The sequence below is a fragment of the Chionomys nivalis genome (assembly GCF_950005125.1).
Source record: "Chionomys nivalis chromosome 23 unlocalized genomic scaffold, mChiNiv1.1 SUPER_23_unloc_1, whole genome shotgun sequence".
Lineage (NCBI taxonomy): Eukaryota > Metazoa > Chordata > Mammalia > Rodentia > Cricetidae > Chionomys > Chionomys nivalis.
In genome coordinates this window covers 2,291,912-2,319,529 of record NW_026646869.1, presented here as the reverse complement: position 1 = coordinate 2,319,529, position 27,618 = coordinate 2,291,912, and the positions used below count along the sequence as shown (strand labels likewise).

At 52.4% G+C, this 27,618-nt stretch overlaps 2 protein-coding genes across 2 annotated transcripts; both read right to left on the bottom strand.

Moving 5' to 3' along the window:
- Nucleotides 1-344: 344 nt before the first annotated feature.
- Nucleotides 345-12,189, bottom strand: Bcat2 (branched chain amino acid transaminase 2). The gene is made up of 11 exons (XM_057761075.1): nucleotides 12,112-12,189; nucleotides 6,610-6,684; nucleotides 6,162-6,365; nucleotides 4,388-4,498; nucleotides 4,182-4,301; nucleotides 3,870-4,033; nucleotides 2,006-2,148; nucleotides 1,762-1,847; nucleotides 1,471-1,611; nucleotides 1,325-1,399; nucleotides 345-733 (listed from the first exon to the last, which is right to left on the bottom strand). Exons 1-11 carry the CDS (start codon nucleotides 12,133-12,135, stop codon nucleotides 695-697), a joined length of 1,182 nt encoding a protein of 393 aa, XP_057617058.1. The 5' UTR covers nucleotides 12,136-12,189; the 3' UTR covers nucleotides 345-694.
- A 2,302-nt stretch (nucleotides 12,190-14,491) lies between these two features.
- Hsd17b14 (hydroxysteroid 17-beta dehydrogenase 14) lies at nucleotides 14,492-27,405 on the bottom strand. The gene is made up of 9 exons (XM_057760895.1): nucleotides 27,318-27,405; nucleotides 26,467-26,529; nucleotides 26,222-26,304; nucleotides 24,678-24,744; nucleotides 23,557-23,648; nucleotides 21,662-21,766; nucleotides 16,576-16,643; nucleotides 16,393-16,489; nucleotides 14,492-16,048 (listed from the first exon to the last, which is right to left on the bottom strand). Exons 1-9 carry the CDS (start codon nucleotides 27,403-27,405, stop codon nucleotides 15,875-15,877), a joined length of 837 nt encoding a protein of 278 aa, XP_057616878.1. The 3' UTR covers nucleotides 14,492-15,874.
- Between the last annotated feature and the right edge of the window lie 213 nt (nucleotides 27,406-27,618).

The following is a 27,618-nucleotide window of genomic DNA, read 5'->3' as shown; positions in this document are numbered from 1 at the left end:
AGAATTAGCATATCTACTGGTTGAAAATAAACTCCATCTGTACTATGTTTTCTGACTCCATTCCTCTTAATCTGCCATTTCTTCAGCCTCAGCGCCCATCCCAGGCTGCTTCGTGCCGGAGTGGGCTCTGACAGCGTGGGCACCCAATGTCCTACAAGAAGGGAGAAGATCTTAAGAGATCCCGTGAGACTACTGTGAGGCTACACCCAAGACAGGCGTGCAGGGAGAATTCAGTAAGTGGGGTTCGATACTAAAATACAGAAGGAACCCTCAGGTCAGAGACGCCTCCAAGCTGGGTCCCTGAACCCCCAGGATCCCAGGGTGGCGCTTTGACCATGACAATGTCTTGTTCTTTGGCATTTTATTTCAAAATTGCAGCACGTACAGAGAGGGAAAAATGCATCATGGAGAGCACGGGGGATCCGGCCTGAGAACGGAGATAGAGAATATGCCAAGGTCCCCCTTCGGAGCAGCTGGGGGAGCTCAGCCCTGAGACCCAACACTTGAGGCCGGCTTCAAATAGTCTGGGTCCCGCCCTTAAGGCTTTGGAGCACAGCGGCCACGTGAGGGCGCCAGAGACCCAGGTGTCCGGCCAGACCTTTATTGCACTGCTCATGAGTCTTTGGGAGGCGAGGACGCTGGATTGGATGCTACAGACCCGCGGATCCAACCCGTGAAGGCACAGCCGGCTGCGTCACACCGGAAACATCCAATCGTGGGCACTGGCTCCGTACTGCAGACAACCGAGTTGCTGCTTTCAGGCAGCTGCACTATAAACTCCCAGCAGGTCCCGGAACGTGTCGCAACTTACAGCTCACAGAGCTGAGCCCCAAGGCCTTATGGGAAGTGTAGTCCTAGACCCGGAGGCCCGCCCACAAGTCCAGAAGGACAGCAAGGCAGGAGTTGCACAGCCTTGAAGGCGCTTGGGAAAAGGCATTTTCAGCTAACTGTGGAGTGCTAGGCGCCAACACGGGGCCAGGATACCCAGTCACCTCGGGTCCGGCTCATCGGGGAATGAGCCCATAGGTCTTTTGGAAGCTCTCTTGGCTCACAAGAATGAGGATGCTCCAGAGACTTTTAGGAGGAAGGCTTGACACGCCAAAGGGACAGCCCATGGCCCCAGGGAGTCGTGGTAGGCTCATTTTTGTGGCCAATGGCCCCAAGGCTCATGAAAACAGAGGTTCTCTCTTCAGGACCCAGAGCCACAGAGATTCGAGGAAAGGGGCCTAAGTCTCCTGAAGCACGGAAAATGCCCCTGCTTCTGGCCACAGGCATTGGAGGAGGGGGCAGGACCCATTATCCGAGTTGCCAATCCCGAGCTCACCTGAATAGCCTTCAACTCCTTCTGGAAGCGCAGGATGAGCTCCGGCCCGTTCTCCATGGTGGGAATGTGGAGTTGCTGAGGCAAAGAAGCCGTGAGGATGGACACTCCCCCTTTCTCTCCCACCTACCCTGGCAGCTCCGGCTCACCTTCCCTTCGTACAGGATTTGATGCACTGGGCAGACCTGACAAGCGGTGCCTGAGCCAAAGACTTCCCGCACGCGGCCCTCCTCCAGCGCCAGCTTCAGTTCCTCCATGGTGACCTTGCGCTCTGCCACGCGGAACTCACCCTGCAAAACAAGGGGGCAGAAACTCTCAGTCCCGGGACTCCTGCCCTGCTGCAGACCACCATCACTGTCTCCCTAAGGCTACTGGGGAAGACAGAGGTCCACAGACGGACCCAGAGAAGAGGGGCACGGCAGGTGCTGCACAGGCCTTACCCAGGTCCTAGCCAGGTCCAGCAGGCTTTGCCGAACCACTCCAGGCAGGATGATGCCATCCAGTGGGGGGGTTGCCAGCTCCAGTACTAAGTCAGGGATGACAGATGGGTGTCACTGCCTCCTCCCTTAAATGACCTCCCCTTTCTCTTAGAAGCAACCTGCCCAGGACCCTGCGACCTTGCAACCCAGTAGGAATTGGACAGGACATCATACAGGGTGTAGGTTGGGTCATGGGTAGGCTCACCCCCGTCCTTGTGAGTCCAGTAGACGAAGATGTTCATGGTGCCCACCTCGGTGAGCTGGTGGTCCGGCCCGTACAGCCAGAGGACTTGCTCGCAGCCCTTCTTCTGGGCTTCTTGCTGCAGGGCCACAGTGGGCCCGTAATTCCTGGAGGGTAGTCTGGTCAGACTGGGCAGAGACCCTCCATATTCCCCAAACACAGCCAAGGAGGAGTCTCCTTCCCAGCCCACAGCCCTCCTGGGAGGGCTCCCACACCCACAAGACAGAATTCTTAACCTAGCAGTTGGGGTCAAGGTTAGGGCCCTGTGTGGCTGGTGTGCCCCCTTTCCTGCCTCTCCAGTCCTTCCTGTCCCCACCAATAAGTACTGAAATTACAGGCATGGTGATGCCAGTGGTTTGGCTCACTTTACTCTCCTTTTTTGGTTTTGTGTATTTTGATGCAGGGTCTCTCTGTGCAGCCCTGGCTGTCCTGGAACTCACTCTGTAGACCAGGCTGGCTCCCCCACACTGGTTTCCACCCTGCTTTGACCCGCAGTGTGTCGCCCACCCCAGGCTTCACCTCTTACGTCACCCAGGGCTCCCGCTGTCTCAGGACAGGAGCCCAAGCCACGTTCTGAGTCTTGTGCAAAAACTGATCTTCTCTGCCTCCCTTGTGCCAACCGTGATCCTGTCCCGCCAGCCCATCTATGAGGGCCCAGAGTTAGAAAATGATAGGGTAGCGGGGTTTGAACTCAGGACTGCCCACATGCTAGGTAAATACTCTATTGCTGAACTCTCTCTCCAACCCCTCTCTGGGGGATAACGAGGCAGGGGCTCTACTACTGATCCTTGCCCGCTAGCTTCCTTGTATAGTCCTCCTGCCTCAGCCGGCTGAGGCGCGATGACCACATAGCATACATAGCCGTATGCCACCATGCCTGGCTTCTCTTACTACTGCTATAGCCAAGAAACCATAAATGAATGTCACCTCTTACATGGAGCTTCCACAGGACTCTGTGAACCCTCATTAGAGTTCCCGTAGATCTGGACACTAGAGTTCCCAGCAGACCTCAGGGGTGGCACTGGCTTGGCCTTATCTGTGTACCAGATGCAGCCAACACAGGGCCTAACACCAGGAAGATGTCAGGAGGTTCTGAGAGGACCGGAGTTCCTTGCCTGTGTGGCCACACTTCCTTAACACAGGGCCTGACACCAGGAAGACCTCAGAAGGTTCTGAGAGGACCTGAGTACCCTGCCTGTGTGGCCACACTTCCTCGTTCCAATATGCCAGTAGCCAGCACCTGACCTGACCTCAGGAGCCTCAGCCACCTTTGCTGGCTTTCAGCAACACAGCATGGTGGGTCCAGAGGGTCATGACGCATGGGGACTGAGGCCCGAGGAATGCAGGGAACTATAAATGGAGATTCCACCCGGCACAGGTACCAGGGAACAGAAGGAAGAGCTAAGGGAATCTTGCTTTCTAGGGGTTTCGAGGGGCTCGACCTTCTGGCTGACCCTCCCATCTCTGAGCTCCTTTGCCGTGAGAACGCACCCCATGCTCCTTCTGGCTGACCCTCCCATCTCTGAGCTCCTTTGCCGTGAGAACGCACCCCATGCTCCTTCTGGCTGACCCTCCCATCTCTGAGCTCCTTTGCCGTGAGAACGCACCCCATGCTCCTTTCGCCCTTAGTGTCAGACACAGGACACAAAGCCCAGGGCCCAACCACAGAGCCAGTGACAATGGCTCTCCAAGCCAGAACCAGGCCAGGCCCCATACAAGAAGCATGTGGAGTACAATGGCTGCACGCGGGGTACGGCTCACCCTTCCACAGCACCCTCCCCCACCCCCGCCACGGCACAGCTACTTACGGATGTGGGGAACTACTTACCCCCCGACCTTGTAGTTACCGACCCCACCCATCCAGGCTCTGATGAACGTGGGGTCAGCCAGGAGGGAGACAGGGGTCATGGAGTCTCCAGGGAAGTAGGAGCCCACAGGGCAAAGAATGACATACAGGAGGGCTTGTGTGACCAGGCCGACACCCAGCGAAGGCTATGATGGGCATAGGGACAGCGTCAGACTAAGGCTCTAGGCCCAGCCCCTTCCCTCAGAGCCTGGGGTCCAGGCTCAGCCTCTGCTTTCCCGATGCCGATGCGGATGTGAACAGCCCCACACCAGCAGCTCCCGCGGCAATGCCCACCTCATTCCCGATCAGCACGGGCCGCACGTAGAGGCTGCTTCCATGGCCATCGGGAACCCAGTCTTTGTCCACTTCAATGAGCCGGCGGATGCACTCCAACAGCTCCTGCTTGTCAAAGTCCTGGGTGGATCCCGTAGGAGTCAGGGCTCCAGATTCGCTCAGCCACCCTCTACCCTCTCTCCTTCTAGGGCAGACTGGACACTCACTGGCAAGCAGAGGCGCCTTGCAGAACGTAGCATCCTGTCCATGTTGAGCCATGGCCGGAAGAGGCGTACCTGCTGGTCTCTGCCTTTGTATGCTTTCAGGCCCTCAAAGAGCTGCGGGGACAGGCGGGGGAGGGGTGCTCAGGGCTGGGTCCCTCAGCATCCAGATAGCAAGAGACACACAGAGACAAATGGGGAGACGGAGAAAGGCAGACTGACGGAGACAAAGGCATGGAGACTTCAGAAAGCACAGGCAAGGCAGCCGTGGAGGTCAAGCCTTTTCACTCAACTATGCAGGAAGAGAACCGCAGGAGGAGCACTGTCATACTCAGTGAAGGCTAGCTTAGGGGAGCCTGGCCCACAGGGTGAGGTCCTGTCTCAAAACCACCCCATGCAAGGAAACAAAAGCTCATTTAATATACGAAGTTCTCCTGCATAGCTTTTAAAGTCTATCCTAGGGAGCTGGAACAATGCCCCAGTGGTTAAGAGCTCGGCAGCTCTTCCAGTGGAACCAGGTTCCATTTCTAGGCCCTCCATGGAGACTCACAATCAGTAACTCCAGCTCCAAGGGAATGGGTGCCCTCTTCTGGCCTCTGCAGGGACTGCACGCACAGCAATACACAGACATGACTCTATGTATGCAAAAACTCACACATATAAAATAGGCCGGGCAGTGGTGGTGCACACCTTTAATCCCAGCACTTGGAAAGCAGAGACAGGTGGATCTCTGTGAGTTCGAGGCCAGCCTGGTCTACAAAGAAAGTTCCAGGACAGACTCCAAAGCTACACAGAGAAACCTGTTTGGAATACAAAAAACAAACAAAAAAGACCCTGCCTCAAAACCAGGATGGAGAACAATTGAGAAAGACACTATGTCAATCCCTGACTTCACACACAATCAGGGGGAAATCATTCTGAGAACTTAAAAAAGCTCTTCGGTGACTGGAAGAACTCAGCAGTTTGGCAAGGCTTCTTTCTGAGGAACAGGCTGGGGCGGTGAGTGTGGAAACCGATACACATTACAGAGAATAGTTTAGTAACACTGCTCAAAATGGCACACCTGCCCTTTGACTCACTAGGACTGGAAACTGGGCAGAGAGACACACTTGCATTCAGAGAAAGTGATATTGGCTATTATTGCAGCATTCCTTATCATGTCTCAGGGATGAAAAGAAGCCAGATGTCCGACATCAGGGGACTATCTAAGGAGGCCTCTGTCAACAGAAACCATGCTGCAGCAAGATGGGCAAGGCTCCGGAAGGAGCGCCACAGGAAGTCAGGTCGCTAGTCTTTCAACAACAGCTTAGGGTCTCATTCTACAGCCCTGGCTAGCCTCCTGCCTCAACCTCCTGAGTGCTGGAATTATATTACTTCCCATAGGGCCTGAGGCAGTCTTATTATATCCAGGCTGGGTCAGTCCCTGTTCAGACTCCTCCAAAGGTCCTCATCGCTGTGGCCCTGATGGCATCCTAGGCCTCCTGGGCCTCCTGGAGACTCCAGTGTCTGCCAACGGAGCCCCTCTGTCTGCAGGAGCTGTCCCTCCTCTTCTTTGCCAGGGGAACCCCACTTTCTCTCAGAGCACAGAGTTCCAACAAAGCCAAGATCTGCTCATCCCAGGAAGCGACTGTCACCTAGTGTAGGTCCCAGAGCACAGGTGACCTCGGGAAAAGATGACAGACCCACAACGGACGGAGCATGCAAAGCCCCAGAGAGGTGAAGTCCGGCAGGCGCAGGGCAGAGAGGCAGCAGGGTGTCCGACAGGGGCAGCCGGTCCCACCTGCAGAGAGTAGTGCAGGGCCGAACAGGCTGGGTGCAGTGTGAGGTTCTGGAAGGGCTGGATCCTTGGCCGGCTCCAGCCTGTCTTCTTGGTCCATTCCACCATCAGCATGTGGTCTGTGAATGTCTTTCCAAACAGCAATGGCTGGCTGGGGCCTGGCTTCTTCTGCGGCTCTCTGGTAACCTGAACCTGGAGGTCTGCAGCCTGAGAGGAAGCAACAACCAGACAGTAGCTCAGCAGCCTGGAGTCCCCAATCTGAGAGACGAGAGCTTCCATGGCCACAGCCTCGGCCCCACAGAGGACAGGCTCCACGAGGCTTCTGAGAGATGCGGCATTATCTCTTTACAATACCTGGGAGCAGATGACTAAGCCAGAGAGAGATGAGACCTGGCCTCCAGAACAGAGGACAGACCCAGGCTTCCTCCCCTACACCCAGGGTCCCCTTTACCTTGAAGTTGGAGGACACACATCTTCTGGGCCCACACAGAAACCAGGAGACAGGGAGAAGTTTTGGGGCCTGGACCTGGGATGGCGAGAGAAGTAAATATGACCAAGGTAAGAGCCAGGAAGAGCAGGCAGCCTGGCACCCCGCTGCCACCTCTGGCTTGGGAGGCCCATGAGGCTGGCTCTGTCACAGTCCCAGCACATTCTAGACAGACCCTGTGCTTGGCCCACGTCCCCACTGGGATGACTATCCCCAGAAAGAGCAAAGTCAGCTCCCGCCCCTCCACCATGCAGGGCAAAGTCGACAGGGGCGTGCCTTCTACTAGAGAACTTTGGCCACAGCTTGTTATCAGCTTAGACAAGACAACGACCAGGGACAGTGAGCAGGTAAGGGGACACTCCTGGCTTGGGGGGTCCAAAATCTGACGAGAGTTAGAAAAGGATAGGTCCTCCTTATCCCAGAATTGAGCAGCCCAGACCCCAAACCTCCTCCCTCAGGCCTAGGTGTAAAGGCCGTGTGCTTCTCCATTAAACCTAGAGCCCCAGACTCCTGCTCTCCTCCCTCAGACCCAGTGTTTCTCCTCCTTAATCTTCTTCCCTCGGGCCCACAGGTGCCAGATTCCAGCCCTCCTCCCTCCCGCGAGGGGTCTTACTCTTTAGCAATGTGTCACAGCCTGGCATGGCTACAGCCCCAGCCACATGGCTGGAACGCCCTTACATGGGCAGCCACGCCGTGCTTGTCACTGTCAATGGCTGAAGGGCACAAATCCCTGCAGACCCTCCCTGAAGCTGCATGGCCTACGGAACTCGTTGTGTAACAGGAGGCCCCTTCCTGTTGACTTCTGACCTTATGCTTTTCTCTGCAGGGCACAGAGAAGCATCCGGGTCCTGAGTTTGAGGAAGACAGGAAGGATAATAGCCTGTTCCTGCTGGGAGAGCTGATGGTGGCTGGTAAGATGGGGCGTCCAGCAAAGGCCAGCAGTCAGTAGGTGAGTCTTGGATGTCATGTGGATGAGTCTGGGCCAGGAAGTACTTTTTTCTCTATTTTTTTTTGAGGGGAGAGGTCGAGACAGGGTCTCACTAAGGTGCCTACTGCCCTCAAACTCACCCTGTAGTCCAGTCTTGAAGTCAGGATTTTCCTGCCTTAGACCCTGCACGAGCTGGGATGACAGGCGTGTGTGGTGACACCTGGCTCACAGAAGATGACTGTGTGTGTGTGTGCATGTGGGTGCACCATGTGAGGGTGCATATCTGTGAACATGCATATGGAGGCCAAACTCAGATGTCATTCCTCAGGTGATGTCCAGCCTGGTTTTTGTTTTTTGTCTGTTTTTATGTGTCTGTGTGAGGGAATCAGATCCCATGGAACTGGAGTTACAGACAGCTGTGAGCTGCCATGTGGGTGCTGGGAGTTGAACCTGGGTCCTCTGGAAGAGCAGGCAGTGTGCATAGCCACTGAGCCATCTCTCCAGCCCCCCCATTCTGCTTTTTGTTTGTTTGTTTGCTTGTTTGTTTGCTTGTTTTGAGACAAGGTCTTTCTACGTGGTCCTGGCTGTTCTGAAACTCTCTGTTGACCAGGCTGGCCTTGAACTCTGAGATCCACCAGCCTCGGCCTCCTGAGTGCTGGGATCAAAGGTGTTTGCCACCCCACCCCACAGCCCATCCTGATTTTTTGACAAGGAATATGATTGTGTTCTGGAGTTTACCAATTTGGTTCGGGGACCCTCCAATCTCCGCCTCACCAACAATGATATTTTAAGAGGGAGTCACTGGGCCGGGTGGTGGTGGCGCACGCCTTTAATCCCAGCACTCGGGAGGCAGAGGCAGGCGGATCTCTGTGAGTTTGAGGCTAGCCTGGTCTACAAGAGCTAGTTCCAGGACAGGAACCAAAAAGCTACGGAGAAACCCTGTCTCGAAAATCCAAAAAGAGGGAGTCATTGCACTCCCCCCCCACACACACCGGGTTCAATGGATCAAACTCAGGCTTTCATGATCAGGCAGCAAGTATTTACCAACTGTGCCCATAGCTCCAGCCCATGGTCACGGTGTGGCGACTGAGGGCTTCTGGGTGATCTGAGAGTGGCAAACCCTCCTGTGTCTCTGGGTGGTGACATGAAGCTTGCCCAGCACTGCCACCATGCACCAGACACTCATAGTATGGGGAAAGACAGCCACCCTGGGCAGGGCAGCCAGCATGGAGGCAACCAAAAAAAAAAAAAGTTTTTGTTTAATACAGTGAGCCGGAGAAGCTGAGCAATGCGGGAAAGAGATACAGAGATGAAGGGGTGAAAAATATGGAGCTGGGGCTGTTCGGTTGGTAGAATGCTTGTCTGTGATGCTGGCGCCCTTGGGGCTGGGGGTTATTCGGTTGGTAGAATGCTTGTCTGGGATGCTGGCGCCCTTGGGGCTGGGGGTTATTAGGTAGGTAGAATGCTTGTCTGGGATGCTGGCACCCTTGGGGCTGGGGGTTATTAGGTAGGTAGGATGCTTGACTGGGATGCTGGCGCCCTTGGGGCTGGGGTTATTCAATTGGTAGAATGTTTGCCTAGGGTGCTGGAGCCCTTGGGGCTGGGGTTATTCAGCTGGTAGAATGTCTGCCTAGGGTGCTGGAGCCCTTGGGGCTGGGGGTTATTCAGGTGGTAGAATGCTTGCCTGGGATGCTGGAGCCCTTGGGTTTATGCCTCTGGCAGCACACACACCCTGCAATCCCAGCACCGGGGAGGTAGAGAAAGGAGGGTCAGCAATTCAAGGCCATCCTTGAATTTGTAGCAAGATTGAGGCCAGCCTGGTTTATATAAAATCCTATCGTTTTGTTTGTGTTTTTTTTTTTTTTTCGAGGCAGGGTTTCTCTGTGTAACAGTCCTAGCTGTCCTGGAACTAGCTCTTGCAGACCAGGCTGGCCTTGAACTCACAGAGATCCACCTGCCTCTGCATCCTGAGTGCTGGGATTAAAGGCATGCGCCACCACCATCTGGCCATAAGACTCTATTTTAATAATAATGAGATGGAATCAGATATGGGGTGCACACCTTTACTCCCTGCACTGGAGAGACAAAGACAGGCAGAGCTCTGAATTCAAAGCCAGCCTGGTCTACATGGAGAAACCCTGTTTCAAAAAAAAAAAAAAAAAAAAAAAAAGGAAGAAAAAGAAAAAAGAAATGGAGGTACCACCTGTCCACAGCCTGAGGACCCGAGTTTAATACCTGGGACCCACTTGTAGCCAACTGAAGGACAGAACCGACTCATTATCCTGACCCCCAAACAGGCACCATGACCCCACACAGATTCACATACCGAATAAATAAAAACATAACAGGGCAGGTGGGCAACACTAGGAGAAGAGGGAGAAGCAGGGAGCCAGGCAAAAAAAAAACCCTCTAAACTGTGTTTGATGGTGCACATCTATAGTCAAAGGACTCTGGAGGCTGAGGCAGGAAGATCTAAGTTCGAGCCTGGACCGAGCTAAAGGGATCCAGGAGAAAGCAGATAGAGAAACATCACACAGCCTGGGACACGGTTCAGAGATAATGTCTGAACTGGCCACAGAGCCTTGGTGACAATGAAGTGCCACCTTCACCTTCCTGGGGCAATTCGAAGGCCAGCAGTCTTCTCTTGGCTCAAAGAAAGCCCGTCCCTACCTACACTATGGGATTTAAGCCCAAAGGGGGCACTAAAATGGCAGGTGGGCTACAGGGATGAAGTGTAAAAGGTTACTGAGTTAAGAAATTGAAGGGAAGCCAGTGGTGGCGCACGCCTTTAATCCCAGCCCTCGGGAGGCAGAGGCAGGCAGATCTCTGAGTTTGGGGCCAGCCTGGTCTACGAGAACTAGTTCCAGGACAGGCTCCAAAGCTACAGAGAAACCATCTCAAAAAGAAAGAAAGGAAGGAAGAAAGGAAGGAAGAAAGGAAGGAAGGAAGGAAGGAAGGAAGGAAGGAAGGAAGGAAGGAAGGAAGGAAGAAAGGAAGGAAGAAAGGAAGGAAGAAAGGAAGGAAGACAAAGCAAAGAAATTAAAGGGGCATGGGGCATATAGAGGAGTGTGCGGGGCAGGGTTCTGTGTGACATGGTGGTGTTCTCTTCATGTCCCAGAAAGCTCTGAACTGCTGAACCCAGCACAGCCCAGGTGTCTGTCAAAGATCAGGGCTGGTCTTGGTCTTGTCACAGCTCCGTCCTCCATCTCAGGGCAGCGAAGGACTAGGATCACTGTACAGTGCTGTCCTGACTCAGGTAACTGTCCCTGCACTGTGCTCTCTGCCAAATCCCAGCACAGGTCCTTCTCGTAGCCCCAGGATGCTCTGAGTGCAGCCTGGACTATCAGACTTGGACAAATCCAGCGCTCTCCGTATTACAACCTGGCACAGCCACACGCTGTCCTAACACAGGGCTGTTCCCCCTCTACAGCCTAGGATTGTCCTTGGCAAGTCTCGGGACTGTTTCTTTCAGACCCAAGAACTGCTCCAATGTCAGTCTAGACTAACCAGTCCCTGCAAGATAGTCCTTGCCAGGCCCCAGCCAGCAATGTCTCCCTTAGACTCCAGATTTCCCCATGTGGACACTCACCACTGGGCACTCCTAGCTCTGAGCAGCCTCGTGTTTACAGGGTAAAACTGCCTTCTTCCTCAGAACCCAGTAGAATGGGGACTGGCCCAGGATGGCAAAGTTGTACCATCCAAAGCCACCACACGATCAAAACCCAGATTGCTATCCTGTCATAGCCCAAGACAGTGTCTACAACATTTCTGTCTGTCTCTAGAACTGGGAGATGTACAGGTCTGTTCAGGAATTCGTAAGTCTGGACTGAGAGCATCAGAGAGTCAGGGGCCAGCTAACAGCAAACATTTCCCCAGAGTTATGTATGGCCCAACTGTTTGCATCCTCACTTGTAAATCATGTTTTCTTAAGATCTTGACTCCAAAACTCTGCTGCTTGGCACCTTCTGTAAGCACTGGGTACTGTTGTCTGGAGATCTGTGTCATTTTGACATACAGATTACAAAACCACGTACAGAACCTCAGACAGACACTACACACGTCTTTATGTGCTCTTTGTTCCAAGAAATAAGATCTTGGGTTCAGTTCCCAGCCAAGACTCTGTGGCTAGTCATACGCCAAGCCAAGTCCCCAAGGTTCTGGGACCCTCGTCTAAAGGAACACAAGAGGACCGGCCCTTAAAACCCGCAGGCTGCACGCCCCAGCCAAAACTTCCTCACACCCAGTCCACCCTGTGCTTCTCCCATGCCCTCCTCCATGCTCCTCACTTCCGACCTCCCCGTCCACGGATCCTCGCGTCAAGTACCTCCCGCACCCCACCCGTCTCTACCCGCGCTGTCGCCCGTTAAAGGCCGGTGCTGCTTTCCAAGGGGCCCCATCCGCCTCTGCGTCCTGTAGCGGAACCCGAGGCACAGAGGAAAGACGCCCAGTCGGAAAGGCTGCACGCCGGTGGTCCATCCGGAAGTGTGCCCCCCATCGGGATCCCCAGAGGCCCCAGCGCTGGTCCGCCACGCACCCACCTGCCGTAGAACCGCTGCGGCCATGATCCGTGCAGACCGTAACTGTGCCCGCCTGGGGCGCGGCCTGGTAAAGGCATTCCGGCCCCGCCCTGCTCACTCCCCCTCCCGCACATGGCTGCTCTCTGCGGGCCTCACTTCAGCCAGGCCTTTCTGAGTATAAGACCTCAGGGACCCAGCTCTGCTGCAAAGAACATAGGCGGGAACAGTCCAGAACTGGCATGCACTCGCTCCCTCTTGGCCTCCACCCGGCCCTGCTCGGTCCCAGCCAGGCGAGCTTTGGCTCCGTTTGCTTTTGCAGTACTGTGTATGTTAGGGAAGCGCTCTAACCACCGAAGTAATATCTCCTTTTAAAAAAATTATATTGCTGGGTGTGATGGAGTACGCCTTTAACTCTAGCACTTTGGAGGCACAGGCAGGAGATTTCTGTGAGTTCAAGGCTGTCCTGGTCCACCTAATGAGTTCCAGACCAGTCAGGGCTATATAGTGAGACAATGTCAAAAGAAAGAGGGCTCAGTCAGAAACACTGGCTGCTCTTCAGGAGCACTGGGTTTGGTTCCCAGCACCCACACAGTGGCTCACAACTGTGACTCCAGTTCCAAGGGATCTGTGGACCTCTTCTCAACTCCACAGACACGAGGCATGCACATGGTAAGCTTACATGCATGCAGGCAATACACTCATACGCATAAAATAGAAATGTGGAAAGATTTTCTAGAAATAAAACAACAAAAACACGCATCTTCAGAGGATCTTTGTCGGCGAAGTGGCCGAGGCGGGGGTCAGCGAGCTCCTTCCATCACCAGTACATGGATAACAAGGAAAAGCACACTGTAAATGGCGGTGGGTGCAGAGAAAGGACATTTGAGAATGGGCCTGGTGGCCCCTACTTGCAATCCCAACACTCTGAAAGCTGAGGCAGGGGATTTGCTGCAAACATGAGAGCATCCTAAGTGAGAGAGCTAGTCTCTGGTCTCAAACAAATGAAACAAAAGAACAGGACTGTGTAGAAAGAGGATTGGGTGGGGGATAGCTTATTCTTTGTAATTACAATACACACACACACACACAATACATTTATACAGGATCTCACTCTGTGCTCCAGGCAGGCTTCAAGCTTGCCAGTCTCTCAATTTCGCAAGTACAGGGATTACAGTGTTGTCCAGCCAGCTGTGGCAATCTCCTTCCATCTTGTGCTTCTTGGTCACTTGACACAAGACTTTCCCATCAGAAGTCACACACACACACACACACACACTATGCACAGGTTAGGTTTTTCCCACTCAGAAATCTCTCCCTCTCTTACACACACACACACACACACACACACACACACACACACACACACGGGCTAACTGTGTATAGTTAATCCTGGGTCTGTGTACTTCTGCAGCAGATTCTCGGACTACAGCTCCACTCCCGAATCCCAACTCTGTTCTTCAGACTGCCCCAGGCTGCAGTAACCAAACCACACACCCTCACCCGCAGACCTTGCCCATGCCACCCGTCCGCCTCCCCCGACCTACCCCACCTCCCCCGCCCCTAATCTCCCGCTCTCTCCCGCTAAACCCTCCCTCCTCGCCTAAGATCTCCTAACTGCCCGGCGGCGGAACCCACGGCAGCAACCGCCCCCGCCACAGCCAATCAGCGATTGCCGCACACCCCTGCCTTGGCCAATCCACAGCAGCCTAGCAGTTCCACCCCCTTACCTGGGGTGTGGGGAAGCTGCTGCGCCCCGCGCCCAACCTGGGGAGTGTTCAGGGCCTGTTCTTTCCCCAGTGTCCTTCAGTCCCAAACCTAGCAATACAAGTCCCAGCCTTCTCCCTCTGACCCAAATGTCTCAACTCAAGATCCTTCAAACCATCTCCCTATCGCGCTGGCAAAGAGCGCAAAACTCCTCTTCCGCAAGTGCCAAAAATAAAAGCAGCCGCTTGTGTCTCCTCCATTATCTGTCAATTACCACTTATTCTCCCCAGCGGGCCTTTAATTAGCACCCAGGTGAAGCAGAACCGCACTCCCTGGCGACCACTCGCTTCTGCTGCCAGGTCTCTTTGGAGTCAGAAATACCCACGTGGCATAAAGGTAGCTGGGAAGGAGACAAAGCTAGTGTGGACAAACTTATGGTAAAGAACAGGAAATAAATATGATGTTTCCTTTCTGGATACAAGTTGTCCTTGTGATTCCAGGACGAATAGTCAGTGGATAGAGTTTAAGGTGTTGGGGTAAACCTGAAAGACCCGACCCCCCAGGGACTCGTGAGAGACCGTCCTTGCTGCAATCACACGAGGTTTATTGACACGACAGGAACCAGTGCACTGGGCCGAAACTCATTTCCCACGCAGGGGTAGAGAGTTCGACCCCGAGTAGCTGGGAGAAGGGAAGAAACCACAACCCAGTAATCCAAAGGGGGTAGGGAGGGCGTCATTGAAAAATTCCGAAAATACCAGTGATTATTGAAAAATCCCGAAAATACCAGTGATCATTGAAAAATCCCGAAAATACCAGTGATAATCACAAGGGGGTAACTCCCCGTTTCTCAAGATTATAATCTAAATTTGTCTTCAGCTAGTTCCTAAAACAGAGTCACTGAACCGGCTAACCTAGATTTTTGGCTCTTCTCTTCCTGCTTAAGATTTTTGGCTCTATTTTTTGGGGGTCTGGATTTATCCAGGTCTTTCAAACCCTGGGAGATAGGGGGTACAGTTGGAAATTTGAGGAGAGAAATGCTAGATGAGGGAGGGGGAACCTAGTGAGAAGCAGGAGTTTGGGGCAGTGGTAGAGCAAATGACTAGAATCCCCCAGTAAGGTTCTAAAGTTCCAGAGGTGTGGCTTGGTGGTAAAGCCCCTGCCTAGAATCCCCCAGTGAGGGGCTGCGGTTGTGGTTCGTGGATGAAATGATGATCACACCAAGGTATGGCTGAGGAGAAGGTTTTAATATATATATATATATATATATATATATATATATATATATATATGAATGAGAATACAGCCAGGGGCATCTGGAAGAGTCCAGACTGAACTGGGCCATGGGGGAGGGGGAGATGCGGCTGAAATGACAGGTTTGTGTGGGAATCAGAAGCTGCGGGAAGACGAGTTAAGTTCCAGGGGTGGAGAGGTTTAGAGTAGGGGACAAGGATGGGAAAGCGCAGAGAAGCCACAGGCTTTGTGTGAACCTGGCTGACAGCCTGGGCTTTGCTACAAATGCATAGGCATCATGGTAGCCATTTGTCCTGAGTTTCTTTGTGAACTGACAGTCAGTGGTGAAGCCCTGCCTAGAACCCCCAGTGAGGTACCCCGGTGTAATTCAGTGGGGAGCCCTGCCTAGAACCCCCAGTGAGGTACCCTGGTGTAATTCAATGGTGGAGCCCTGCCTAGAACTCCCTGTGAGATACTGGGGTGTGGCTCAGTGGTAGATCCCCTGCCTAGAACCCCCAGTGATATACCCGGGTGTCATTCAGTGGGGAGCCCTGCCGAGAACCCCCAGTGAGGTACCCCAGTGTCATTCAGTGGGGAGCCCTGCCGAGAACCCCCAGTGAGGTACCCCAGTGTCATTCAGTGGGGAGCCCTGCCGAGAACCCCCAGTGAGGTACCCCAGTGTCATTCAGTGGGGAGCCCTGTCGAGAACCCCCAGTGAGGTACCCCAGTGTCATTCAGTGGTGGAGCTATGTCTAGCACAAAAAAAGTCCTAGGTTTAATCTCCAGTACTACACAAAAAAAGAAAGGAAAGGGAAAGACAGGTAGGTAGGACGTAGGTCAGTGGGAATTAGGGTGGGAGACTAGGGGCTCCCATGAGGCTGCTCCTAGTAGACTTACGCCCATACCCCAATTCTGCACCCCCTGTCACAAGAAGCTCAAGCCCTGTACAGAAGGTGGCTTCAGAGGCCAGGAACACAGCTGCAGCTCCCACCTCAGCTGGCTGGCCCATGCGGCCCAGGGGCTGGGGAGAGAAGGGAGGGAAAAAATTAGCAGTAGTCTTCCTTAGGCAGTTAGTTCACACCTGTCATCTCAGCAAAAGAGGCCTGCCTGAGCTAGGGAGTGAGACAGGCACACAAGTGTGCCCGTGTGAACACACACGAGGAACGGTACTTGTCTGTGATTCCAGCACTCAGGAAGGGGAAGCAGAAAGGGTGCAGCTACATAGCAAGGGCCAAACCATGAAGCTCCGAGAAAGACAGAGAGAGGAAGGAGGAGGAGAGACGATGAGAAAGATCCCGACTGCCCGTCTGATCTGTATTCCCTCCCCAGTTACATCCATACCTCCCAGCTCTCAACTGCTCCTACCTGGGCCAAGGTGCCTTCTAGGATGGTGGCACGGGGGTCTGAGGTGGAGGCCGCCAGCTCTTCCCACAGTGGAGTCCAGATGTTCCCCGGGGAGATGCTGGAGAAGGGAGAGGAGGAAGAAGAGAAGCTTGTGCTAACTCTGGCCTGGCATCCCCAGCGGCCCCGCCTGTTTGATCAGCTCACCAGTTGACGCGGACACCGTATCTGCTCTCATCCAAGGCCAGGGCTTTTGTCATGGCTGTCACCGCCCCCTGCAGAAGCAGAGACCAGAAAGGGTTAAGTCCCTGTGGATGGAGTCCCTCCCAACCGCCTCTTCCTCCAGGAGCCAGCAAGCTTTAGATTAGTCTCAGCCGTCTTGCAGACATTCCTGCACATAGGCTCTGTGCACACCAGTTTGTTAGAGGGCTGCGATAACTCTGGGCTGACTGAGGGAGGCAGTGTGGGACATTCCTGGGTTTGATGCCATTGATCCCAGAACTTGGGAGGCTGAGACAGGTGGATTGCCATGAACTCAATACCAACCCAGGTTGCAGGGTGAGACTTTGGTTCAAACAGAATCAGGAAGGGTCTTTCAGGCAGGCTGAGCATTAAAGGCACTTGCTGCCCAGTCTGATAATCTGAGTTTGATCCCTGGGGCCCACATGGTGAAGGGAGAGAGCCAACTCCTCTACATCGTCCTCTGACCTACATGTGTGTGCTGTGACATGCACACACACAGAGATCCACAAAGATAAAGACACATGCAATAAATAAAAATGTAATTTAAAGCAGGGCGGTGGTGGCGCATGCCTTTAATCCCAGCACTCAGGAGGCAGAGGCAGGCAGATCTCTGTGAGTTCGAGGCCAGCCTGGTCTACAGAGCTAGTTCCAGGACAGGATCCAAAGCTCCAGAGAAACCCTGTCTCAAAAAAAAAAAAAATGTAATTTAAAAAATCAGAGCTGGAGAGATGGCTCAGCAGGTAAGAGCACTGGCTGCTCTTGTAGGGAACCAGGTTCCGTTCCCAGCACCGCATGGTGGCCCAGTTCCAGGGGATCAGATTCCCTCTTCTAAAGTCAGTGTGAACCAGAAAGGCACCCAGTGCATATACATACACACCCAATGTGGGGCACAACCCCAATGCACATACATACACACCCAATGTGGGGCACAACCCCAGTGCGTATACATACACACCCAATGTGGGGCACAACCCCAGTGCGTATACATACACGCCCAGTGTGGGGCACAACCCCAATGCACATACATACACACCCAATGTGGGGCACAACCCCAATGCACATACATACACACCCAATGTGGGGCACAACCCCAGTGCATATACATACACGCCCAGTGTGGGGCACAACCCCAGTGCATATACATACACACTCAATGTGGGACACAACCCCAATGCACATACATACACACCCAATGTGGGGCACAACCCCAAGGAAAGTAAGCTCATTAATTCCCCAGGGCTGGGGTGAAAATGTGGCTCCTGTCCCTACCAGTTGGCGTGAGGTTAGGCTGTCAGGGAACCAAGGGAGGCAAGTCAGCCTCCAGAGCCCAGTATTGGAGGCCTAGCTGATATCTAACCGTTTAAACTTTGGCTTATGCAGTCAGAGAACGCTGTGGGTAGTTAGCAAAGCTGGGTCCAGGCCAAAAAGAAACTCTAAACAGGTACAGAATGCTTTAATTTTTTTTTTTTTTTTATTTTCGAGACGGGGTTTCTCCATAGCTTTTTGGTTCCTCTCCTGGAACTAGCTCTTGTAGACCAGGCTGGCCTCGAACTCACAGAGAACCACCTGCCTCTGCCTCCCAAGTGCTAGGATTAAAGGTGTGTGCCACCACCGCCCGGCTACAGAATGCTTTAAAATGTGCTTAAATGTAGGAAGGAAGGAAGGAAGGAAGGAAAGGAAGGAAGGAAGGAAGGAAGGAAGGAAGATAAATGGATATAAAAAGTCATAGAAAGAAATAGTTTAGGGGCTGAGAGATGGCTCAGAGATTAAGAGCACTGACTGTTCTTCCAAAAGTCTTGAGTTCAATTTTCAGCAACCGCATGGTGGGCTCACAACCATCTATGATGAGATGTGGTGCCCTCTTCTGGCCTGCAGGGATATATGCAGGCTGATGCTGTACACATAATAAATAAATCTTTAAAAAAGAATAATTTAAAAATAAAGTCTTGAGAGAATAATAATAAAAATAAGCCACATGAAGATGGGGAATGCACAGGGCATCTGGATCCTGTATGGTGTTTTGCTGACTTTGAATTTTTTGAATGCGAATGTACGCAAACAATGTCTGCTGAGAGACACTATGTAAGGAAGGCCCTGCTGACTAAACCAGCCTATGTACTTTAGGGATGTCTTAGATTCAGAATAGAAGCCGAGAAAAATGCTGCACTGCGGGAGAGGTATGCCTTTGTTTCCACGGGAAATGAAAAGCTATGGATTCCTTCAAAGTTAACTGAGATCAGATTTGAGCAGGAAGACCTCCTGAGGATCTTGGCTACCGACATGAGGGGAAAAGACAGAAAAGACTACAGGAAAGGTGACGTGACGTATATGCTGATCCTTCTACTATGGGAACAGCTCTGAGACTGAATCTTGTTGGTACAGAGTGCTCATGACTGTTCTTTCCCATAGCATGGACAGAGGTTCAGTTAAACAGTCCAAATGGACTTATAAAGTTGACAGATGCCTTTCACCTACTGAAACATAAAACAAAGTCTTTAGCTAACTGTGCACATTGCATATTCCATACTTGTGTTAATGCAGGTATGTATGTTACCTTTAAAAGTTTGTGCTTTCGCCGGGCGGTGGTGGTGCATGCCTTTAATCCCAGCACTTGGGAGGCAGAGGCAGGCGAATCTCTGTGAGTTCGAGACCATCCTGGTCTACAAGAGCTAGTTCCAGGACAGGCTCCAAAACCACAGAGAAACCCTGTCTCGAAAAACCAAAAAAAAAAAAAAAAAAAAAAAAAAGTTTGTGCTTTCAGAAAAAAGGAGCAGACACATAGCTTGTCTAAAGACAAGTAGCTCAGGTGATCCATGCTCTCAGAACACCTCTGCTGCAGTTTTCTCAGAGTTCTGCACCCAGGGCAACTTCAAAGCTGCTAACTGAAATGGTCCAGCCTCACAGACTACTCCAGACAGACTTCAGATAAGCCTTACATTTTCCCATCACACCTAGCTCTCCCAGGACTTGACCACTAGCCCAATTTTCTTGGGATTCCCTAAAGATACCATTGCCCCCAGATAACAGGAAACAGCCTAGAGAACATGACACCCACATTCCTGAGAGGTGGGGTGGATGATTAATTGGTCATTCAGTGGATAATGGATGTTTATCATCATGGGATAGGTACAAGTTGTTGTTGGTCATGGTTGCGGGAGTTCCTTCCGCTCCTTCAGCCAATAGCTGCTGAGATACCAGCCCATTGGGGCGTGGTCTCTCTCTCTTTAAAAAAGCAGCTACTTCCCTCCGCTCACTCTCTGGCTTCCGGCTCAGCTTCCAGCGACTAGGCTCCCTTCCTGATTGCGCAGAGGGCTGTTGTCTGGGACAGTGATCTGTAAGTTTTTCCCCCTTAAATAAGTAACCATTCTATTAATCATAATTCCAAACTGGTATGGAATTGTTTGTGACTTACGCCTTCAGGTCATGGTCAGGAAAAAAGCTGAACAAAGGAGATTAGATTCAGAGATCCCTTTCTGAAGGGAAAAAGGGGGTTATATATAGAAATGATGGCTAAAAGGGTGGGTTGCTGAGTCTACTTTTGAACAACCACTAGTCTCAAATATAATACATTGGTATGGATTTCTGTATATTGATACAAACTTAAGGTTATTTTTGTTATATGATATATATGTTTCTACTCTTGTTTACAGTATTTTCCTATGTGGCTCATTTTAAAATGTAATGTAAAGTTATGCAACTCATTTTAAAAAATATAGTTCTAGTCCGTAAAGACTATTATTAAAAACTATTTAAGAAATGCAAGTTAGTAGTCATCTATAATAAAACTTGTAGTCATATTAGATATATTCTCAAGGTTATACGAAGGTATGATTTACATAGATAGATGATCTTCAAACACTTCAGATTCCACAGAATGTGGCATTTAAAATATTTTAATTAAATAAGACTCTTCATGATAGTGAGACACATCTGCTCCTGGCAGCACCAATCTTCAAGAAAGATGATGGGCATTGAAGAACCTCCATATAGAATTTGCTTTCATTGTGGCAAAGTTAGCCACTGGGCAAGGAACTGCCCTTGCCTTGACTGCTGAGAGACGAGGACACAAAGGAAAGTGACTGCCGAGCTTAGCCAAGACAAGGCAGGACAGTCCTTCAAAACTCCTGCTTCACAGAAAATCTGTAGACTGAAGAGGGAAGCCCCAATGCCGCAGAGGAACACTGGGTGACTGTCCAGACAGCCAGCTGTTTCTGTCTGCACTGCACTTCCTGTTTACTCAGGTAATATTTTGCCCTTCTTGGGTCTCTGATGGGGGCTGAAGACTCAATAGCATACAGTTTTCTTTGTTACCAAATTCAGAAAGAACTTACATGAGAGATAAAATTTATAAGGTTGAGAAACATAAAAGCTTAAGTGATTTTTCTAAGAAGATGTTATTTTTAGAGCGATAATACAGATTGAAAATGGTTTAGGTATAAAACTCTGGCCTCACTAAGGTAGCTAACACAGCACCTTCTCTGAACTTGCCAAGTACATACGGACTAAACACTGTGAATGTAATTCTTGCTGATAATTGTTCCTGTTTAACATAGTTTTACTGAGCTAGAGCTAAAACCTTTCCTTTTTAGACAACAGGGGGAAATGTTGTGGGATATTTGCACACTGTGTGAAGGTATATTGCTGTGATTGATCAGTAGTTAGGCAGGCAGCATAGGTGGGACTTCCAGGCAGAAAGAGAGGAAGTAGGAAAAGAATCTAGGCATGCAAGAGATGTCAGGAGACGCGAAAGAAGTGGTGGCGAGAGAACATAGATTAATAGAAACAGGTTCATTTAAGTTATAAGAGCTAGTTAAACCCGGGAGGTGGTAGCACACACCTTTAATCCCAGCACTTGGGAGGCAGAGGCAGGTGGATCTCTGTGAGTTAGAAGCCAGGCTGGCCTACAGAGTTCCAGAATAGACAGGTTCCAAAGCTACACAGAGAAACCCCTCTGAGGGGAAAAAAAACCAAAACAAGAAAGAAGTTCCAGGCTCAAAGCTGAGGACCAAGGAGCCAGGAAAGAGCACCATGGAGGAGAGGAATGGCCTACCTTGGTAGCCACGTAGGTAACTGCCTGGGACTGGCCGATGGTCCCAACCAGGCTGGAGATGTTGATGACGTTGCCTCTGCACTTCCGCAGGTGGGGGAGGGCAAGCTGTGGAGACAGACAGATCAGCCATCAGCACCCCAGGCAAGGGATGAGACCATCGGCCCCTCATTCTTGAGGCACAGCGATGGCCTTTCTAGTCTTCCCTAGTTCTCTCTCTTTCTCCCTCTCCTCACCCCTCTCTCTCTCAGGTGCTGTTCAATGTCCAGCCTTCATCAAGCTGGGAAACACTGCTCAAAACCCTGCCTGTTCAGCACAGGGTTCCATTCAGAGACGGTGTGTGGGGGTTGACCAAAACTCTGTGGTCAGAATGTGACATATGAACCTCAGGAGATGTGCCCCACTTTCTGCCACCATCTCTAACCACTCCTCCACAAACCTGATAAAGCCCGATAAGCTCAGTCTGTTCCTCTGATTGCCGTGGGCACTGGCGCTGAACAGGCACAGCCTGTTCTCACCACTAAACATGACTGGGCACACACCTGCACCCCGGAGCCACCTAGAACAGGAACCTACAAGGGTTCGTGGCTCACCCTCACTCCACCAAATGCAGCCTGGACGCTGCGACCTCAGAGACTCTGGACTGCTCCCTCCTGGGAAAGCCGTTCACACAGTGACCACCTCAGCTTGTCTAGGAATGAGAGGACCCTGGTGACTGTCCTGGGTTGTCACGTGCCCTCCGCTCTTGTAACTGGCATTGCACTATCACTTCCATAATGAGACCATCCTGAGTATAAGGGCACCCTGACCACTAGGGCCCCTTCTCTCCTCTCAAATGGGCCAGTAATGATAAGTGTGCCTGAAATAGTATTTGAGGGAGCAAAACCCTTCCCATGCCCCCCATCCCTCTTTATTGCTTGAGACAGGATCTCACTATGTATCCTGTTTATATTCACTGGCTGTCCTAGAGCTCACTCTGTAGACCAGGCTGGCCTCGAACTCACAGAGATCCACCTGCCTCTGCCTCCTGAGCGCTAGGATTAAAGACGTGCATCGCCATGCCCAGCTTCATGGCTCCTGTTGCTCATAAAAACAAAACAGAGGGAGAGATTTCTGTCCTCATAGGGATGAACTTCTAGGGAGAGGCTTGTGCTGCAGACTGATCAGTGAGTTTAGTATGGAACATTCTAGAATATGATTAGGGACCTCAACCATGCTTCATGGCTCCCTACTGCATCTAAAATCAAGACTGGGCTCACCAGCATGGCCTTGCACGCATCTCCACCTAGGGCCTCTCCTCCACCCAGCAGCAGCAGCAGCGAGGCCCTCCCCCAGACCAGGAGCACCAGCCCTTTCCTTCCTGGTTTGTTTTTGGGGACGGAATCTCACAGTGCAGCCAAGACTGACCCTGAACTCCTGCTCCTCCAGCCTCTATCTCCTAAGTGTGAGATCACAGGTCACACCACCACTCTTGGTTTGCATGGTGCTGGGGATCCAAGCTAAGGCTGCGTGTTTGCTGGGCAAACATCCCACCATCTGAGCCCAGTCCCACCTCCTGGGCTCGTCACATCCTCTTGGCCACCTTCAAGCAGGCCTGGAGGCTCTGGAAGAGTCTGAGGAGGCTGTAGCTGCCCGGGGGGATGTGGATCTGGGCCCATTTGTTTTCTACATAGAGCAGGGTCCTCTAAAGCAGCGGTTCTCAGAATTCCGAAGGCTGAGCTCTTTAACATGTCAGCTCCATGGTTCTGTGGATACCTGTGTTTTCTGATGATCTTAGATGACCCTGTGAAAGGGTCATCTGACCCCCAAAGGGGTTGCTACCCACAGGTTGATAGCCACCGTTCAGTGTGCTCCTGATGAAATGAGGGACACGCCCATTGCAACTGCGCCTGCTTCACCTTGGTCAGGGTGTATGTCCCCAGTAGGTTCAGCTCCAGCAGCTGGCGAAAGTCCTGGGCAGAAGTCTCCTCAGGCCACTGCGCAGGTGGGTCTAAAGGGAAGAGAAGAGAGAGGGAGACAGGAGGGGGAGGGGAGAACTAGGGAGCAAGGCAAAGAAGGAGGCTGTGCCACAGCGTGCACCATGGGAGTCTCTGCTGGCCCAGACCTGCCATAGCAGGGCTAAGTCACTGGGCCACGCCCCAGCTCATATCTGCTCTCCCCACTGTGGAATGTGGGTTTCCCTGCACTCCCCACAACGGAATTTGGTTATGTAGCCAGATTGAATAAGCATGAGCCTAAGAAAAGAAGGACACAGATAACAGGGACTCCCTGCAACTCTGAATGCTAGGGGAGCCCTGACACCTCCATCTCTGGAGGGGACTGTGGGGGGCCTGCGTGCCCTCTGAGCCTTAGTTTCCATGGGGACACATTGTTAGGTTAATGGAAACCTTCCAGACTGCCACACCACGTGGAGTCTGATAAAGTATGCCTGGGTGTCCTTGTCACCAGTCAGGGCCTGGGGTGTCCTTGTCACCAGCCAGGGCCTGGGCCTTCAGCAAAGCAGGAACTACGCAGGCTCTTGGAATAACCTAAGGGGCAGTGCGACCTCGCTTGGAGACCACAGCACCCCCAAAGAAAAAGGTGATGATTCTTATTTCTTTTTTAAAAATATTTGTTTATTTATTTATTTATTATACAATATTCTGTCTGTGTGTATGCTTGCAGGCCAGAAGAGGGCCCCAGACCTATTACTGATGGTTGTGAGCCACCATGTGGTTGCTGGGAATTGAACTCAGGACCTTTGGAAGAGCAGGCAATGCTCTTAACCTCTGAGCCACCTCTCCAGCCCCGATGATTCTTATTTCAAAGATGGAAACTGAGACATGGAGATGGCACAGGCAACACACACACACGTGCACGCACATGCACACATACGTGCACACACATGGACACACAGACACACACACATGCATACACACATGTGCGCTCGCACACATGTAACACTTTTTAAGGGGAAGGATGGGACAATAGGGTAGAAGCAGACATTGGGGGACAGTAGCCCCTAAGCCACACAACTTACGGTAGCCGGCATTGTTCACCACACAATCCAGGTGGCCAAACCGAGAGAGGGTCTCGGAAATCAGAGTCTGAGGAGAGAACAGACTGCGCTGAGTCAGGACAGGCTCAGCTGGGGAAGCAGGGCAGAGTGAGGGGGAGGGAGAAGGGTCACAGGAGGTCAAGAAAGGAGAGAAGACAGGAAGCTGGGGCCCCAGACCAGAGTTTGAGCACCTCAGCTGCCCTTTGGCATGGCCAGGGTTTTGACTGCTGTGACCAAAGTAACCAGGGAGGACAGAGTCACTGAGGGGAGTGGGGGGGTCACACTCCATCACTGAGGGGAGGGGGGAGGGGGGTCACACTCCATCACTGAGAGGAGTGGGGGAGGGGGGTCACACCCCATCACTGAGAGGAGTGGGGGGGAGGGGGGTCACACCCCATCACTGAGGGGAGTGGGGGGAGGGAAAGGGTCACACTCCATCACTGAGGGGAGGGGGGTAACACTCCATCACTGAGGGGAGTGGGGGGGAGGGAAAGGGTCACACTCCATCACTGAGGGGAGTCGGGGGGGGGGGCACACCCCATCACTGAGGGGAGTGGGGGGGAGGGGGAGGTCACACTCCATCACTGAGGGGGGGAGGGTCGCACTCCATCACTGAGGGGAGTGGGGGGGAGGGAGAGGTTCACACTCCATCACTGAGGGGAGTGGGGGGAGGGGAATGGTCACATTCCAGGGGAGGGAGGGGAAGGGTCATACTCCATCACTGAAGGGAGTGGGGGGGAGGGGGAAGGTCACACTCCATCACTGAGGGGAGAGGGAAAGTCACACTCCATCACTGAGAGGAGTGAGAGGGGAGGGTCATACTCCATCACTGAGGGGAGTGGGGGGGTTTGTCACAGTCCATCACTGAGGGGAGTCGGGGTAGGGGCTCAGAGCAGAAGCCTGTAGGTCGGAGCTGAAGCAGAGCCCATGGAGGAACACTACCCCCTGGCCTGCTCCCTAGAGCTTGTTCAGCCCCCTGATCCAGGACCTCCTGCATAGTGATAGCGTTAGCTAGCGTGGGGAGCTGGACCCTCCCACAACAACTACTAATAAGAAAATGCCCCCAGCGGGGAGGTGGTGGCACTCGGAAGGCAGACGCCGCCGCCGGGGAATCCCTGTGAGTTCAAGGCCAGCCTGGTCTACAAGTGCTAGTTCAGGACAGCCAGGATTGTTACACAGGGAAACCCTATATCGAGAAAAAAAAAAAAGGAAGAAAGGAAGGAAGAAAGGAAGAGAGAAAGAAAGAAAGAAAGAAAGAAAGAAAGAAAGAAAGAAAGAAAGAAAGAAAGAAAGAAAGAAAGAAAGAAAAGAAAATGCCCCACAGGCTCGCCCACAAGCCATCTTCCCACGTGACTCAAGAGGAGGACAGAGCCCAGCGCGCCACTGTAGGAGACGGCGAAAGCGGGAGACCGAGTCTCCGGAGGAAGGGTCTCCTGTGCACCTGTGCGCACTGAGCTGACCAAGAGGCGTGGAGAGGGGTGGGGTTAGTAGAGACGGGCGTGGGGGTAAGGATAGGCAATGCTCACCTGCAAATCTCCTTCCTGAGTCACATCACAACGGACGAAGACGGTGCCCGAGAGTTCCTGCTCCAGAGCCCGGCCCCCGGCCTCTGCAAGAGAAAGACTCTGGGTCTGAGGGAGAAGAGTTGAGGCTTAGACGCCAGAGACTGAGGGCAGAGCACATGGGTCCAGGCATGGGGGCTGAGGGAGGAGGCTAGGCTTGAATCCCTGCGTCGATGGAGGGAAGGCAGGGCTGAGGACTGATCACTCACCGTCCTTGTCACAGAAAACCACTTGAGCTCCACTGTCCACTGCCAACAAAGAGAGGGAGAAAAGTTATGGGTCCTGCGGACTTGGGGCGCTGCCTCTGCTGCCCCCTTGTGGCCACCTGGAGCACCGCTCTCCAGAGGCTCTCGTTTCTGTTCTCGCAAAGGTCAGAATCTTGAGACAAATTCCTCTGCTGTACAGCCATCCTGGATTCTAGAAAAATCCCAAACCTACGAGGAATATATTCTTCAAAGCTATCGTCTGTAGGGATCCATCAGGGGAAAGCCTAACCCTAACCCCTAATCCTAACCCAGGACTCTTTCGGGTTTTCGAGACCGTTTCTCTGTGTAGCCCAGGCTTAGTAGAACTTGCTCTGTAGACCACATTGGCCTTGAACTCTGCCTGCCTGGTGCTGGGATCAAAGGCGTGTGCCACTACCGCCCAGGCAAGAGAAGAACTCTTGCTGGCAGGCTTATCAACAGCGCTGAAAGCCGTAGTCACACAGCTCACCCAACAGTCCAAACTGACTCAGGTAAAACTAAGGGCTGGAGAGATTGCTGGAGAGATGGCCCAGTGGTTACGCCTAACTCAGCACTGGCTGTGACTGCGCTTCCAGAGGACTCGGGTTCAATTCCCAGCACCCACGTGGCAGCTCACAACTGTCTGAAAATGCAGTTCCACGAGATCTGACACCTTCACACCAATGCACATAAAATAAAGTTAAATAAAATCAAAATAAATAAATAAAAAAGAATAAGTAAATCATTTTTAAAGAAAAGGAAATGGAGTCTCTTCCACTCTGAGAACTTGTCGTCCCAGCCATCCGTACAATCCAGGCAGGAAGACCCTTACTCACCAAAGGCTCTCACGATCCCAGCCCCGATGCCACGAGCACCCCCAGTTACCACCACCACTTTCCCGGAGTATCGGGGTACAGCTGCCATTCCCAGTTGATTTGGCTCGTCTCTCGTGCCCTCACAGCCTCTTTCCACCTCCACAGTCCGCAGAAGTAGTGCGACCAGATATACAAGCTGTGTCCCTAAAGGCTGCCCCTGGGAAAGGGTGTTCCCAGGAAGACCAACACGCCTGGGAGAACTGGGCAGGCTCTCCTATCTCAGACCTGGAGACTGGCTCCTAGCCCTTATTTCTCGGACCCA

Bases quoted from the DNA above. Each gene is read 5' to 3' on its own strand.
- Bcat2 (XM_057761075.1), bottom strand. From the start codon at position 12,135: ATGGCCGCAGCGGTTCTACGGCAG. The intron at 6,685-12,111 runs GTGGGTGCGTGG...TCGCCATCCCAG, and splicing joins CCGCAGCGGTTCTACGGCAG to GTCCAGGCCCCAAAACTTCT. The intron at 4,302-4,387 runs GTGAGTGTCCAG...GGATCCACCCAG, and splicing joins CAAGGCGCCTCTGCTTGCCA to GACTTTGACAAGCAGGAGCT.
- Hsd17b14 (XM_057760895.1), bottom strand. From the start codon at position 27,405: ATGGCAGCTGTACCCCGATACTCCGGGAAAGTGGTGGTGGTAACTGGG. The intron at 26,530-27,317 runs GTGAGTAAGGGT...AGGACCCATAAC, and splicing joins TGGGATCGTGAGAGCCTTTG to TTTTCTCCCTCTCTTTGTTG. The intron at 23,649-24,677 runs GTAAGTTGTGTG...TCTTCCCTTTAG, and splicing joins GGTGAACAATGCCGGCTACC to ACCCACCTGCGCAGTGGCCT.